The sequence below is a fragment of the Terrapene carolina genome, unplaced genomic scaffold (genome assembly GCF_002925995.2).
Source record: "Terrapene carolina triunguis isolate 2854851 unplaced genomic scaffold, T_m_triunguis-2.0 Scaffold53, whole genome shotgun sequence".
NCBI classification, from domain to species: Eukaryota; Metazoa; Chordata; order Testudines; family Emydidae; genus Terrapene; species Terrapene triunguis.
Window position 1 is genome coordinate 19,547,948 of NW_020664404.1, and position 15,169 is coordinate 19,563,116.

General features: G+C 41.1%; 1 protein-coding gene across 1 annotated transcript in view; it reads right to left on the reverse strand.

Moving 5' to 3' along the window:
* Positions 1 to 15,169, reverse strand: part of PIGN (phosphatidylinositol glycan anchor biosynthesis class N) — a 175,233-nt gene that overhangs the window by 141,740 nt on the left and 18,324 nt on the right. The window contains exons 2-4 of the mRNA XM_026658519.2: positions 7,058 to 7,317; positions 4,543 to 4,664; positions 2,289 to 2,387 (exon numbers count right to left, since the gene is read on the reverse strand). Of these exons, the coding sequence (XP_026514304.1) occupies positions 2,289 to 2,387; positions 4,543 to 4,664; positions 7,058 to 7,284 (448 nt within the window). The 5' untranslated portion in view covers positions 7,285 to 7,317. The remainder of the gene's footprint in view (positions 1 to 2,288; positions 2,388 to 4,542; positions 4,665 to 7,057; positions 7,318 to 15,169) is intronic.

Below are 15,169 nucleotides of genomic sequence, written 5' to 3' on the forward strand. Positions count from 1 at the left end.
CTGAAAATATATTGTACATTAAAGTACGGAATTGCTATAGGCATTTCAGTGACCAATGGAAAATAAAAGACTAAATCACCTGGGTCAAAAAATCTTTCAGAAATTCAGATTTCTAAGGATCAGTATTTTGGTATTTAAGAAAAACAACAATTAAAAACTATTATTTTAGTTGGGGACAAAGAATCTACTACATTTTAGATTTCTCTACTGAAATATACAATAAATCCTTTACTGTAATGCACTTTTCTGACAAGACAAGGAAATGTCCTGGCAAACTATATTTAAGCATTGTTGCAGATAGAGCCATGCTAGCTAGTATTTTCCCCCTGGTTAGCTTAGATTGGAATAGACAACCATTGTGTAGAAGTTACACTGAAATTTGGATGATCATACAAATGTTTGAAAAGGCAAGGATAACTAATTCAATTATGGAAACTATAATCTAACTCATTGATGATTATTAGGCAGCAGGTTTTTCATGCGAGTATTCTGACTACTTAGCTATAAAGCTGTCAACAAGTGGTATAAAGGACCATAGTTTGATATTTTATATTGTTAGCATATAAAACAAATATTTATAGTAAGCATTTACTTTGGGAAAATAAATACCTCCACTAATATATAAAGGTGAATTAACTCCTTCTTAGAAACTACTTATTCCAATCCATTTCCCAGAGTTGTATATGCTCCTTAATGACTTCAGTGTGAGATTGTACCACAAGTTTCTCAAGTGATATGGTAAATACCATTTACCTTCTTTCTCAAACAAAGCCAGTGAAAGATAGCACAGTACACTAAAACTGAATTCCACAAATCCTTTCCCAAGAACACATGGCTGCAAAAATGTAAACAATCTGCCAATGGGCTGGATGCCACATTCTCTTCCCATCCCCCCCCCAAACCCAAGCTTCAAGCAGAGGTCCTGGGAAAGACAGATTCCCCAGAAGAGATTATTTTGCAGCTAATCATAAAACTGTTTTTCAGATTAACGCAGAAGTGGAAAAAAGGAGGGGGGTGGGAAACCAAATTATTCTTTCTTAATCCAATCACTGAAAATAATGGGGTTCAGGCAAAGTACAATTACTGTCATCCTGAAATATATTTAAAACAATTCTCTCAATTCTAAAATTATCTAGGAGGAGGCAACACTGGAGTTTACCATATTATTCTGGTTCATGGATTTCAAATTTAGCTACAACAGTAGAATGTACATTCTTCTTGGGGGTTCGGGGGGTTCCGCCACATCCTTTTCACAGTCTCTAGGATCCCCAATTTGTCATTCCCTCTCAATCCCCTGTTTATATTCCCTACTCTAAATCCCCAGAGCATAGCCATCATCCTTCTGAAGAAGACCGGATGGAATTTCCTTTAGAAATCCCTTAAATTGGCTGACATGTCACTTGAGTGAAATGCAAACAATATGTAGGACCAAGCACACTGCTTCCAGTGTACTCCCAGCCTTTACCAACCCAGGGACTGAGAGATCAGCACTAGTAATCTAATCCTGAGCTCAAGGACAGCATCACAAAACTCCGTGTTTGCATTTTCATATACTGTATTCCCACTTATATTTTACTGATCTAAAATAGGAGTGAGAAAACGTATAGTAAATCCCATCTCCATTTAATATGTACAACAGGCACAGGAACAACAAAATGAGGAAAACGATTGTTAAACTCAGTTTCTTAATGAAAGTCATAGCTATGTCAAATTTAACAGTAATTTTTAAATTACAGAAGTTTCAGAATTGCAACAGTATATGCAATTTTTGTATCACACACACTGGACCTAAGAAACTGTGCGTGGGGCTAAATTGCACTGTTAGGTAGGTAAAATTAGGAAAGCATCAAAATAGTCCATAAATAGTAGTGAGAAGATATGCTCTATTTAAAGCTTGTTTTCTTTTCTGGTCTGTGATGAGGAATATTTCCACCCCACTCCCAAATTAACAGGCTTCATGCTAGAAAAGACGTGTTAGCATTCACTGTGTTAATAAAGTCACAACCACCGTAAGCCATCGCTGGAGAATTTGATTTACCTATTGTACAATACCAGGACTTATCCTACTCCTCTATGTAGTATTTCTGTAAGGTTTTGTTTTTATAATTTGTATGTAAAATGTAATTTATAATAATACAAACAAAGCCCTACAGAAATGCTAACTACTGGTAAATCCTGCAAATACCTCTCTGACTAATCTACTTTTTTTTAAAAAAAACTTTTAAACCACATCATAACTACCAGTGTAGTGTTTATCAGCTAATAAGATGCACCCCATTTAAGCTTACCTTTAGCAAACATAGGTAAAATATCTGGACTTCCCCAGCTCCAAGTATATTTACTTTCATTGAAAACTGAATCAAATTCCACTGGGTTCTCCTTCCATCCTGTCAAAACAAACAATGTTAAAGGGGTTGTTCAGGTGTAACAGAGAGCCTGATCTGGCCCATTGTCTAAAGATGAATAGTACTAGAAAATAGGGAACATTTTTAAGTCTTTATTATTATATTTAATAGTAAATGCTAGAGTTAAGATTACATTTGACTTCCATTGTAACCCCATTTGCTTATGCCCATAAATCTGGGTGAAAAAAAACTTTTTTGGCTTCATAGTTGGTCTCTTGTGTCAATGGTTTTAGTAAGTCTAAACAACAATCGACCACTCTTTTTTCCATTAAGCAAGGATGACAAACAAAATTACTCATTTTTTTCCAAAGTAAGATAATTTAAAGACTTTATTTTGTGCATGCATAATTCAAAAATGTTTGAACTTTATTAGTACCCATGGAAGAGTAACCTCCAGGCTAATACCTGTACTAATAAAAGAATTATAAGTGATTGAAAGTTTGGTCTTCTCCATGTGTAGTACAAAGTTTCCACTAAGTTTAGAGTTCAAATACTACCTATAGGACTGGAGAATAACATGAATATCTGATGAACCTTACGGCATGACTGGAAAACTATTTGTTGCCCAGGAATTTAAAGAGAGGGGGAATTTAGGAAGAAGGGAGGGGGATTACCTCCTGTTAGAGCACTAAGAGGGTATGTGTAATTTCATTCACCTTTAATGGAACAAGCAATCTATTTGTTATAGGAGTTAATGATTGGAGATTAATTTAAAAAATTGTCAGGGCACGTAGAGCACTGGCTGGATGCTTGTTAGTTAAATTAATGTCTTCTAATAAATTTAAAAGAATAAATAAATAAAACACAATCTTGTTGTTTTGTAGTTATATGAATGAGGTTGATTTGCACAGCTGTGTACTGATCTATCTACATAACTATGGAAGTACAAAGTGAAAGCTCTGCAATATATACTTTGAGGATAACTCCCACGTCGGCCCAATGGGGATGGATTACAAGACTCTGTTTTGAACGGTATTGAAAAAACACTGCCAGCACTCAAAACTTAATAGTCGTCTTATTTCTTTCTAGCTTCTATAAATGTCTTTGACACAATCAAAGGGACACAGAGAAGAATTAAAGAATGAAACAGTTTGTGCCCCTCTGACACTGGAAACTAAATATTATTTGTCTTTTTGACATATCTCATCTCCACCAATCTGGGGAGCCATAATTGGGATTTCCCCTGCCCATACCCTCAGCTCTTATTTTTATAAAGTAAAAGAAACAAAACACAGCTCTTGTCAAAAGAGCTAGACTGATAGCCTTGAAGTCTGAAGCCCTCAGTACATGTAATTTAGCCCTCAGTACATGTAAAGCAGTCAGAGGCAGCTCATGCTTAACCCATGCTATCCTGCCAATGTACCTCAACCCTGATCTGTATGGACTAGTTTATTCACCATGTCCATTCAATTCTTGGCCTCTCTGCTGAGACTGCATCCAAGCTTGGCCAGTTGTGAATAAGGACACCTATTCATTAGGATCAGGACTAAGACCATCAACTAATTTTATTTAGGCAGAGGTTCAAATGAATAAATAGTCATTTTTAAAAGATCAGGCTTTATAATAGATTTGCCATCTGGCTCTCCTTGAGGGCCAACGGCCTCCCGTATTCTAAGTTCCTGTCCCTTGACCTCTGGCCCCAATATCTAGATTTCTAGTGAGTAAATCACTCCCTGTGAGGCACGTCACCACTGAATCTAGAAGGAGCCACTTTGTGGGGAATAGATTAGTGATGAGTGGTACACTAGTGATGAATCCACTAAATTATCCCTAACTGAGGAGCTCAGTTAGCACTCCCAAAAGCTAGGTCTCAGAAATGACATCTATGCTTTCCTCTCATACTGGAAAAGCCAAATCATACTTAGTTACAGGCTGATCGCATATTACTTCTGTCTTTATATTTGAATTTTAATACTTTAAAGAGCTCTCTAGTACAATAATTAACCCTAAAGCAGGAATAAAAATATACAAATCCTATTTTCACAAATATTAATAGTGGAAAATTCTTCAAAAATGAACTCATGTTTTTCAGTCTATTATGTAGACATTTAGTAACCAATTTTGAACCTTACTATACCACCAACAGATCTTATTTGGAGGATGATGTCAAATTTGTTGGAACGTGGGGCTTGCATACCTTTAGCAACTGCACTGACATCTTCATAAAATCCAGCTATCAGTGCCACATGTCCTGGTCTAGATTCTGTTGGAACATGAGTATGAGATACTCCCCAGCTGCCTTTGTATTCTATGATATTCCTGAAAAGAAAATACAAGTAATTACTTCACAAGACTGTGTGTGCATGCACAGAGTAGTTTGTAGAAGAAAAAGTGATGACTAGATGCTGTTAGCATTAAATTCAAAACTCTCAGATTTAGTCTTGAACTGTAACCGTTAAACTAGAAAGTAGTTACCATAAGATAACTAAACACCCACCAGGCATAATTATCACTATAGTCAGCCACCATCGTGAAGACAGGAGGTTAATTGGTGTGATCATACATTTCAAGTTAATACATTATTTTATTTCTACTTTTTTTTCTAATAGGGGTTATTCAATTTTTTCTTGTAAAGGTTATTCTTTTTTTTCCTTTCAGAATTTTTTTTCTAGTTTTTGCTTTCTCTGTTCCTTCATTAAACCTGTAAATTTCCAGATTAGGTTTTTTTCTCCTCCTCAATAAATAAAATATAGCCAATTATATGTAGTTCTTGTGATAGTGTCCTTTTTCTGGGCTAAATTTCAGAACTGAGAGGGGTCACTGAAGAGGGGCAGGGAAGGGAGGTAAAATAGAGGTTATAAAATCAGATTACTCCAACATCCATTACTTGGACGTAATCTTCTCCCATGAAGATTGAAAGTAGGAAAAAAGTCCCCAAAGCGAGAGAGGCAGGTAAAATGGTGCAGCTGGAGAACCAAGAAGCAGGGTTGTTCCAGACCCTTGACCAAACCATCAAAACTGATATTTTGATTATTATTGTTGAGTAGTCAAAGAGGATATAGTGGGTGGTCTCCCTTTGAAACCTTGTTTTCTTCTTTTTAGGCAGCTCAGTAAGTCTCTGGAAACCAGAAAACTGGACAGGGTGGGGTCTCTGAGCCATCTGGGATCTACTATATCTTTGTTTAATTACAGGCATAAAAATCCCAAACTATTGCAAAGCAGGACTGGAGTCCTTCAATGTGTGCAATGTTTCATCGGTGGTATCAGCAAAGAGTTTCAGAAAAGGGGAGATTCTGGACAGTATTTTGGTGCTCCCAAGAGATCCTGGAGCCAGGATGCCCAATGCATGATGATTGCCATGGAGATGGAATGCACTGCAGTGTACGTTGCTTCTAGGGAGGCCTGTAATGATGTTTTAGCCAGAAACTAACCTTTGGCTATTATGGCCTGGATCTGTTTGCAATGTTCTGCCAGAAGGCATTCAAAAAACCTGGTGAACTTGGAGTAGTGTGATTGTATTTCATCATAAGAGCATGGTAATTTGCAATCCTAAACTGTAGGGTCGCTGAGGAGTAACTCTTATGGCCAAAAAAGTCATGGCGTTTTTTGTCCTTATTATACTGGGTAGATTAAATGTGGTGCTATCTGCCACATTAATTTACTGCTTTAACAACCAGGGAGTTAGGAGAAGGATGTGAAAATAAAATTTCACAGTTCTTGGCTGGAACATACTAATTCTTAATGACACATTTGCACGTGGGTGGTACCGTTAGCAGAGTTTGCCAGATGGTCTTGGCAGAATCCAGGAGGGCCTCATAAATGGACAAAGCCACTCAAGCAGAAGGTGTCACATGCAAAATGTCCAATCACTTGTGCTGCGATTCTAGGACCTCCTCTAGGAGGATTTGCAGTGAGCCCGCATCACATTTCATTAGCTCCTGAAACTGTTTAAAGTCATTGGCCACAGAAGGTGGAGGAGGCACAACAACCTTATCTGGGAAAGATGAGGAAATACTAGTTTACAGCACAGCAGCCTCCTTGTCTGTTCTGGCCTCTTGCTCCTCAAAGTTTTCCTCCAATTGTTGAGGTAGTGAAGAAGGAACAGATGGAAGAGGAGACTGCCTCCCCAGTGGTCCCGACCAGAAAGGCTAGGAGCCTGAGAACTATTGTCAATAGGTAGCTAAGGGCCCCAATATGACCACTAAGGAGTATCATAGGGTATAGGAAATGGCTTCCACTGCCTGAGAAGAAGCCTGGGTTTGTCTCTCACGTGAATCATCCCTATCCTTGAAGGCATCACGGAAGGAGCCCCTATTTTGATAGGTAGGGGAATCTTACACAGAAATATGGGAATTTGAAGAGATATCCTCCACATCATCCAAAGGGGGAGCTCTGCCCAGCTCAGAAAATGGTGGGGAGTCAGGTGCTACCAGGGAGCGAGGTAACACTACATCAATTTAAACTCAGTTCATGTTTTAATTATTTTCTTCACAATCATGAAGGTTGAATTTTTATTCATTTATTTTTGTGGAACATAATTCTACAACATATTGCTCAGCCCTGGAATCACAGAGGACCTGGATATAAGCCACCACTATTTCTGAGGCTGTTTCTCTTCTCACTAAGAGAGGCAATTTGGTAAAATGTTTAATGGTTAACTTGCACCATGACTTACAATTTTTAGGAACGGAAGTGTTATCAGACACACTTACCTAAGGTAAGGTGCTTGAGGAGTACCATTATCATCTAATTCATACAGTGTATCTGCCCGCAAGCCATCAGCAATAAAAAGCACTAGTCGCTTTGCAGGTGGTGGCAATGGAGTACGCTGAGGAGTCATGCCATGAACCAAAGGAGAGGTGAAGTAGATGTCAAAAATGGAGGCCAAGAACACACAATGCACAAGGAGACCAGCAATGATGAAGATCAGCATATTCATGGTGACAGGTAGTTCCTAAAGCAAAGTTCAACACTGAGAGGGGGAAAAAAATACAGGAAGTGAGTTTAGTCAGTCAAATGAAACTTCTTATATCGATACTTATTATGGAAAGGCAATAACCTCACCATAGTTAGAGATGCAACCAGCTTTCATTATAAATCCCTACTCTATAGTCTGCTCCTCTCTCCCAATAATTTTAGCCTGAAAATTGTCATGTACTCTAAAAGCAAAGAAGAATGTTTCAAAATGTTTTCGAGTTACAGGTCATTAAAAAGCTACCCTGGTTGGAAATATTGTCTTTTCCTCAATAAATAGATAAAGTGTTTATCGTCTCAGTCAAAACTGCTAGTTACTATTCCTTCAAGATTTTCATATAGTTACTAAGTCTTGGAAATTCATTTGTGGTCTGTAGTTTGAGATCCAATGATTTCAGTGGGAGTGCCAAGCCAAGCCAGCTCCTGTTAATTTAATTTGGGGTCTTTTTCCGTTTACTTCAGTGACATCAAGATCAAATGCTACATATGTCTGTAAGAATTGTGTAGGTGCAAAACATTATTAGTCATATATTTTAGATGAGGTAGCTCAAGCACAAAGAAGTTCAGTGACTTCTTGGTTGGGAGGCACTTTGACCTTAGCTGTGGACTCAGAGACTTATTCTTGAGTTGGACATTTTATGCACTTTTTTTTTTAAACACACAAATTTTTATTAATGTTTGGAGTTAAAGTAAGCTGAGGTGCACAGGTATGCATTGTTAGAAACATGAACATGAATATTTTGTAGGTGCACGGATACCTCATCCAAAGGCCTCATCCAAAGCCCACTTTAGTCAATGGAAACATTGCCCCCCCATCCACCACCTCATCAACAGAAGGGGGATGTTGACCCTGAACAGCAGGGGATGTGACACAGTGCCCAGAAGGGGATGATACTGCAAGAACACATGCTTGGCAAGATTAGGGCTGGCCCCTTCCCTTCCTCAGGTCCTTTGCCTTCCCATTAGCTGCAGCAACCATGCTGGCCACGTACCCCACCACCATCTATACTCTCCCCTGGCTTTTCAAAAGCTTTCCACCCTCCCTCCCCTTAGGGTATGTCTTTTCTCGAGCTGGAGATGTCATTTCCAGCTTGAGCAAACATATGTGCACTTTGATCACACTAGTGCAGTAAAAATAGAAGTGTAGCTGCAGCAGTGCAAGTGGCAGGATGGGCTAGCAGCCCAAGCAAGTACCCACCATCCTGAGAAGCGTTGTGCTCTGGGCAGGTAGCTCATCCCACTGCCTGTCCCGCCGCAGCTGCATTTCTATTTTTAACACAGTGGCTCAATCAAAGGTAGCTCGGGTAGACACACACACACATTAGAAATTACATTTCCAGCTTGAGTGCAGGTGTACCCTAATTGTTCTGCAGAGGCTGCATTTTCAGGATGCTACAAGTCTGACCAATTTTTTGGTGCTCAGGAAGGATTTTTTCCCTATTGTGCCAAATTTTCTGAGGCCCAGAGGTATTTTTTTGCCTTCCTCAAAGTATCATGGAGACACGATCGGGCTGCACCCTTCCCGTGTATGTTGTTCATTCTCTAAGTATATTAATCAACACCTACTGATTTTAATGGACTTTGAATCAGGGCCTGAATGAGGCGTGGCTCTGTAGGAACCATTGTCAGCACATCCCAAACTTCTCACATTTGTATTTAATTTAATCAGGTGGTCTGTCCACCCTCTTAAATGGTGTCTTTATTTACATACACAAAAGAAAAAATAAAGATGTTAAGAATAACACATGAGCTGGGAAATTCCAAATAAGAAAAAAATAAAACCACTTTCAAAAACCAGTTAAGGTTGTTAAATGTCATTTTTCACACCATTTACAAAACCCAAACATTTAGAAGCAATTAAATGGATAGATAAGGACATCATAAATCTTACATTAATCACATACTTAGAACAAAATTCTTGTTAAGTATAAAGAAATGCACATTTCATCACAACTCAATAACTTCTGACCAAAATAAATTACTATTCTTTTATCAGGAATTTCAAAATAGAAAGCAAAACCATCCCCTGTAGAAAATATTAAAGATATACATACACTAATGACATATTGATCAACACGAAATTCAAGTCTACTTACATAGTACACAAAAATCCACCATTGCTGATAATTTTATACATTTTCCCTATTAAACTACATATACAGCAATATTCAAGGAATAACAATGAATGTTTGATCAAAAATGTTAGTAGATAAATACTTTAATATTTCCCATTTAACAGAAGATCTGTAAAGTAAAAGTAGAGATAACAAAATAAAGATTTAAGGAAGAAAAGAAATCCAGGGATCACAATTAAGGTTGTTTTGTTGTGATTAAATAAGCAATTCTTTTAACTAACTTATTGTGTAGGCAGTGTAAGATTTAGAATATTTATTACTATCAATTTCCATCCTTTTAAGTGCTTGGGTTTTGTGTATGATTCAAGAGATAAATCCATTAGTTCCTTAGCAACATAACTGTTTCTTTTAATGATAGTCTTGGTACTGGAATATTTTAAAAGGAAACACTTACATTTAACTACAAACACGATATACCAAAAAATTTATCTCAGGGTATATCTACACTGCAATTAGATATCCACGACTGGCCTGTGCCAGCTGACTCAGACTCACCTGGCTGAGGCTAAGGGGCTGTTTAACTGCTGTGTAGACATTCGGGCTCGGTCTGGAGCCCGGGCTCTAGGACCCTGCAAGGTGGGAGGGTCCCAGAGTTTGAGCTGTTTTTAATTGCAGTGTAGACATACCCTTAGGACAGTGGTTCCCACACTCTGGGGCGCACCCTACTAGGGCGCGGAGGAACTTTCAAAGGCGCAGGCGGTGGGGCCCGGGATAGCCACCATGGGGAGTAAACACCACCCAGCTCTGCTCTGATCCCAGCCGCAGCTCCGCTCCACCCCCAGCCCAGCTCCACCCCCATCCCCAGTTCAGCCCCCACCTCTGCCTTTAGCCCAAAGTCATCAGCTGAGCCAACTGTGCAGTAAGGGAAGGGGGGATGCAGACAGATTCCATTACTGGTAAAGGGGGGTGCGACAGGAAAAGTTTGTACACCACTGCCTTAGGGGTTTGTCTATACAGGGACACCAGAACGGTAAAACAAGTTAACTAAAGATGTAGTTAGAGCACATTAAAGCACAGACAAACATAAATAGAGAAATGTCATTAAATTGAGCACAGGGCCCCACTTCGCTTGACTAATTAAACTCGGCCCCGCCCTCCCACACCAATTTTATATGATTTAAATTGATGTGTTTAAATACCATACTCAGTGGAGAGGTCACTTTAATCAGATGCTGCTGCATCTTCCTAGTGCTCAGATTCCACAGTGATGGGGCAGAGTAGAAGAATTTAAATAAAATAGAATGCTGTTGTAGTTAAGACTAGTAAACAGTTACATTACCACATTATGGTTTTCAGCACAAGTTGACACATTCTTTCCTTAGTTCTTTTCATGCATTGGCCCCGGGTTAGTGGGTCTGACAATCACTATGTAACTTTACTATTGTCTGGTCAGATTACTTTAATCCACAGAATTAATTCAAATGAAATTCTTTTAATTTAAACCATAGTTTAAATTACATTAGCTCAGACTATATCTTTAGGCACAACACATCCAATTACTCATCACTCTCAGAAGCCTTCAAGATAGGCAGTTTTTTTTTTTTTTTTTTTAAGCGAGGGGAAGGGGCCTCGGCCACCAGGGATGGTTCCGGAGGCAGCGGTCGGGGCGGATGGTGTGGCAGCACGCGGAGGGGCGGCGGCCACCTGGGCGTACGCTCTGGGGGCCTGAGATGGAGCGCTTCCAGAGCTGGTGGAAGGGACGGCAGGAGAGAGAGGGGCCAGGGCAGGTGTCGGGGCCACGGCAGGGAGGGCAGCCCCGCCCGCAGGAGGTTTGGCTTTTCGGGCGGGGCCCTTGCCCTTATTTCCTTGGCCCTTCCTGCCGGTGGAGGGGGCAGCCGTGGCAGTTGTTCATACCACTTCTCTCATTGATTCACTTCCTGCTTCTAGTCTGCTCCAATTTACCCTCTACCTGTCGCAGTGCTGTATATTATCACTCTAAAATGAAGGTATCAAAGCAACCCTTCATATTACAGTTGACTTGGCATATATTTTACACCTTAGGGGAAAATTATGATACACTTGGACAAATTCAAGAAAGCTCTTAAAATAATGCTTAATTTGACTTCAATAAGATTTAAGCATATACTTAAGTACCCTTCCAGAATCAGGATGTTTTCCTTAATCTGGGTCTTGTTTAATAACTAGCAGGAAGTTGTATTAAGGCTCATACATCAATGCACTTATGTGCATAGACAAGGCCTTAGTTATTTAAAGTGAAAGGACACAAATCTTTTAAGAACAGTCAACACGAGAAGGTTACTCACCCTGTGCAGTAACTGAGGTTCTTCAAGATGGCTGTCCCTGTGGGTGCGCCACTTGAGGTAAATCTACATCCCTGCATCTGCGATCGGAGAATTTCAGTAGCAGTGCCTGGATGGGTCACACATGTACTGTCACCGTCTCGTGCAGTTACATAGCGCTGTACGACCAAACCCCCCTCAGTTCCTTTTCTACTGCAGTGTCCCTAGCAGGAAACACCGAAGTAGAGGGGCGGAGGGTGGGTAGTGCAGCACCCACAGGGACAACCATCTTGAAGAACCTCAGTTACTGTACAAGGTGAGTAACCATCTCTTCTTCAAGGAGTGTCACTGTGGGTGCTCCACTTCAGGTGACTGTAGAGCAATGCTCATCACTGGAAGGAAGGGGCTTCGGAGTTGCATTTGTGACAGATGATAAAACCGCTAGTCCCCGCAGAGCATCTGATGTCAAGTCCTGCTCTACTGCGTAGTGCTCTGTGAACGTGTGGGCTGAGGCCCAGGTTGCTGCTTTGCAGATGTCTGTGATGGGTACATTGTTGAGGAAGGCTATTGACGTAGAAAGCGATCTGGTGGAGTGTGTGCGGGTCCCCAGTGGGGGTGGTAGTAGTTGTTGGCAGTAGCAAAGGTCAATGCACCCAGAGATCCATTTCGAGAGCCTTTGCTTGGATATGGCAGCTTCTTTAGATCTTTCTGTGATAGAAAGAAAATAACTTTGGCAACTTTCTGAAGGGTTTAGCCCTGTAAATGTAAAAAGCTAGTGCCCTTCTGACATCCATGGTGTGAAACACCAATTTTTGTTTGTTCCCATGAGGTTTTGGGAAGAACGTCGGGAGATGGATAGGCTGGTTCAAGTAGAATGAAGAAGCTATTTTAGGTAAAAATTTTGGATGTGGCCTTATCTTGTTTTTGAAGAATATTGTGTATGCGGGGTGTGCCACGAGAGCTCCAAGTTCTACCCATCATGCGAATGGGATAGTGATGGAAAAAGCCACCTTCATCGAGAGGTGTAGAAGTGAATATGTCGCCAAGGGCTCAAACGGGGGTCCAGTAAGGCATCGAAGCGCTAGATTAAGGTCCCATGGCTCGTATTTCGTGATAAAAATTACGAATACCTTTGAGGAATCGTTTAATGGTAGGGCAAGTAAAGGCTGAGAACTCGTCAACTTTGTGATGGAAAGCCGTGATTGCTGGGAGCTCATTATATACTGGAATTTAAGAAATCAGGTCTATCAATCTAATACCATTGGTGAAGGGGAGGTAGTCGCCACTGTTTGTCTATTCTGGCACCATATGTGGAATCTCGTCCATTTGTGCAGGTAAGTGTATAATGAAATAGACCTTCTCCTTACCTCCTCCAAACAGGTCACTTCATTGCCTTGGAACCATGGAGAAACCATGCCTTCAGGTGGGGTATTTCTGGGTTCAGGTGGCGGACCTGGCCTGCATCCTGAGACAGATGTGGAAGAAGAGGAAGAGTGCATGGTGGGCATACCGCCATCTCTAACAGGTCAGGGAACCACATTTGTCTGGGCCACATGGGGGCGATCAAGATGACTCTGGATTTGTCTGTCCTTATCTTGTGTATGATCATGGATAGGAGAGGAGTGAGGGGAAAACATGTACAGTAGAGGTGCACCACATTTGAGGAGAAAAGCATCCCAATCCAGCTCTCAAGCAGAAGTGTGGGCACTTGTCATTCTGGGCTATAGTGTAGAGGTCTATAGTTGGGAAACCCCAGCTTTGAATATCCTCTGTAGTACCTTGGTGTTTCTTTCCCACTCATGGTCCTGAGAGGATGTTCTGCGCAACGCATCTGCAGTGGTGTTTTGGCATCCTGGTAGGTAGGAGGCTGAGATATTGATGCTGGATGCACCAGTTTCATAATCTCATCCCTTCTGTGCACAGGGAGTGCAACCAAGCCCTCCCTTGTTGGTTTATATTAAAACATACAAGCAATGTTGTCCCCATCAACACTTTTATGGTCTTGTTCCTGATCATGGGCAGAAAGTGTGAGCATGCATTGAGGAATGCTCGTAGTTCCAGTAACTTTATGTGCAATGCTGATTCTGATGGGGACCACCTGCTCTGGATTGTGCAAGTGTGCACCTCAACCTAGCAGAGAAGTGTCCATTCTAAGTATAATTGATGGGGTCTGTGCAAAGAGAACTCGTGCACAAACATTGTGTGGTCAAGTCCACCAGTGAAGAGTTTTTTTACTCTGACTGGCAGCGTAGGCACTTGTTCATTCTGTGTCTGCGTGGAATACATACTGTCGTGAGCCAGCCTTGAAGGCAGCACATGTGTAGCCTGGCATGCTTCACAACAAATGTCGTTGCTGACATATGGTCTAATAGTTGGAGCCATGTCCTGGCCCATGTCTGTGGGCTGGTTTGTGTTGTCGTGGTCAGACTGACAAATCTGTGTGATGATAGAGAGGCTGTGGCCTCCAGTGAATCGAGGTAAGCCCCAATGAATTCTAGTCTCTGTACAGGTGTGAGCATTGATTTTTGCTTGTTTATTTGTAGACCTAGTTGTGTGAAGAGAGCTATTGTCTTTTGGGTAGCTTCTAAGGCCTCTTCTCGGGTGGAGGCTTTGTGTAAGCAGCTGTCCAGATAGGGAAATATTATGAACCCTTATCTGCAGAGACGAGCCACCACCACTGCAAGAACTTTGGAGAATACCTGGGGAGCCATAGACAGGCTGAAAGAGAGTACTTTGAACTGGTAATGATTTTCCTCTGAGTGCTCTTTCCTCTGAGAGGGTGGTGCGGAATGTCTGTCAGACAACGCCACTGGAGACTGATGCCCAGGAGGGGTCTGTGATCCTGGATTGGACACCAGTCACAGAGACTTCTCCGGCAAGAGAAGTTTTATCTTGATCCCTCACTTTTCTGGGACAGGTCTTAAGATTATGGCAATGGGGGCACTTTTGCAGGATGCGTGTTTCACCAAGACAATGATGAGTGTCCGTCAGAGACCGGGATTGACTCCTGGCAAGTTAGGTAGCATTTAAAACTCGGGGATCCAGATATGCCCCTTAGAATAGAATTTCTCACATGAGGGAGGGTATCTACACTACGCTAAAGAATATAATAAGAAATTATATTTAATCTACAAAGAATTTTTATTTTTTTTAAGAAAAAATAAACGAGGAAGATAAAAGGTAGCTAAACTAGTAACTAATTAACTGGATTCTAAAACTACTAAATCTAAACTAATTTTTAAGATAAAGGCAAACTCAGAAGCACTGCTGATTACTCCAGCTCAAGACAAGGGTGGTAGAGAAGGAACTGGGGGGGGGGAGCACGCCTTGGTCACACAGCACAACATAATCGCCAGAGGCAGCGCAAGACGGGGGCAGCGCATGTGTCACCCAACCAGGCACCGCTACTGAAATTCTCCGATCGCAGGCACAGGGATGCAGATTCACCTAGAGTGGAGCATCCATGGGGACACTC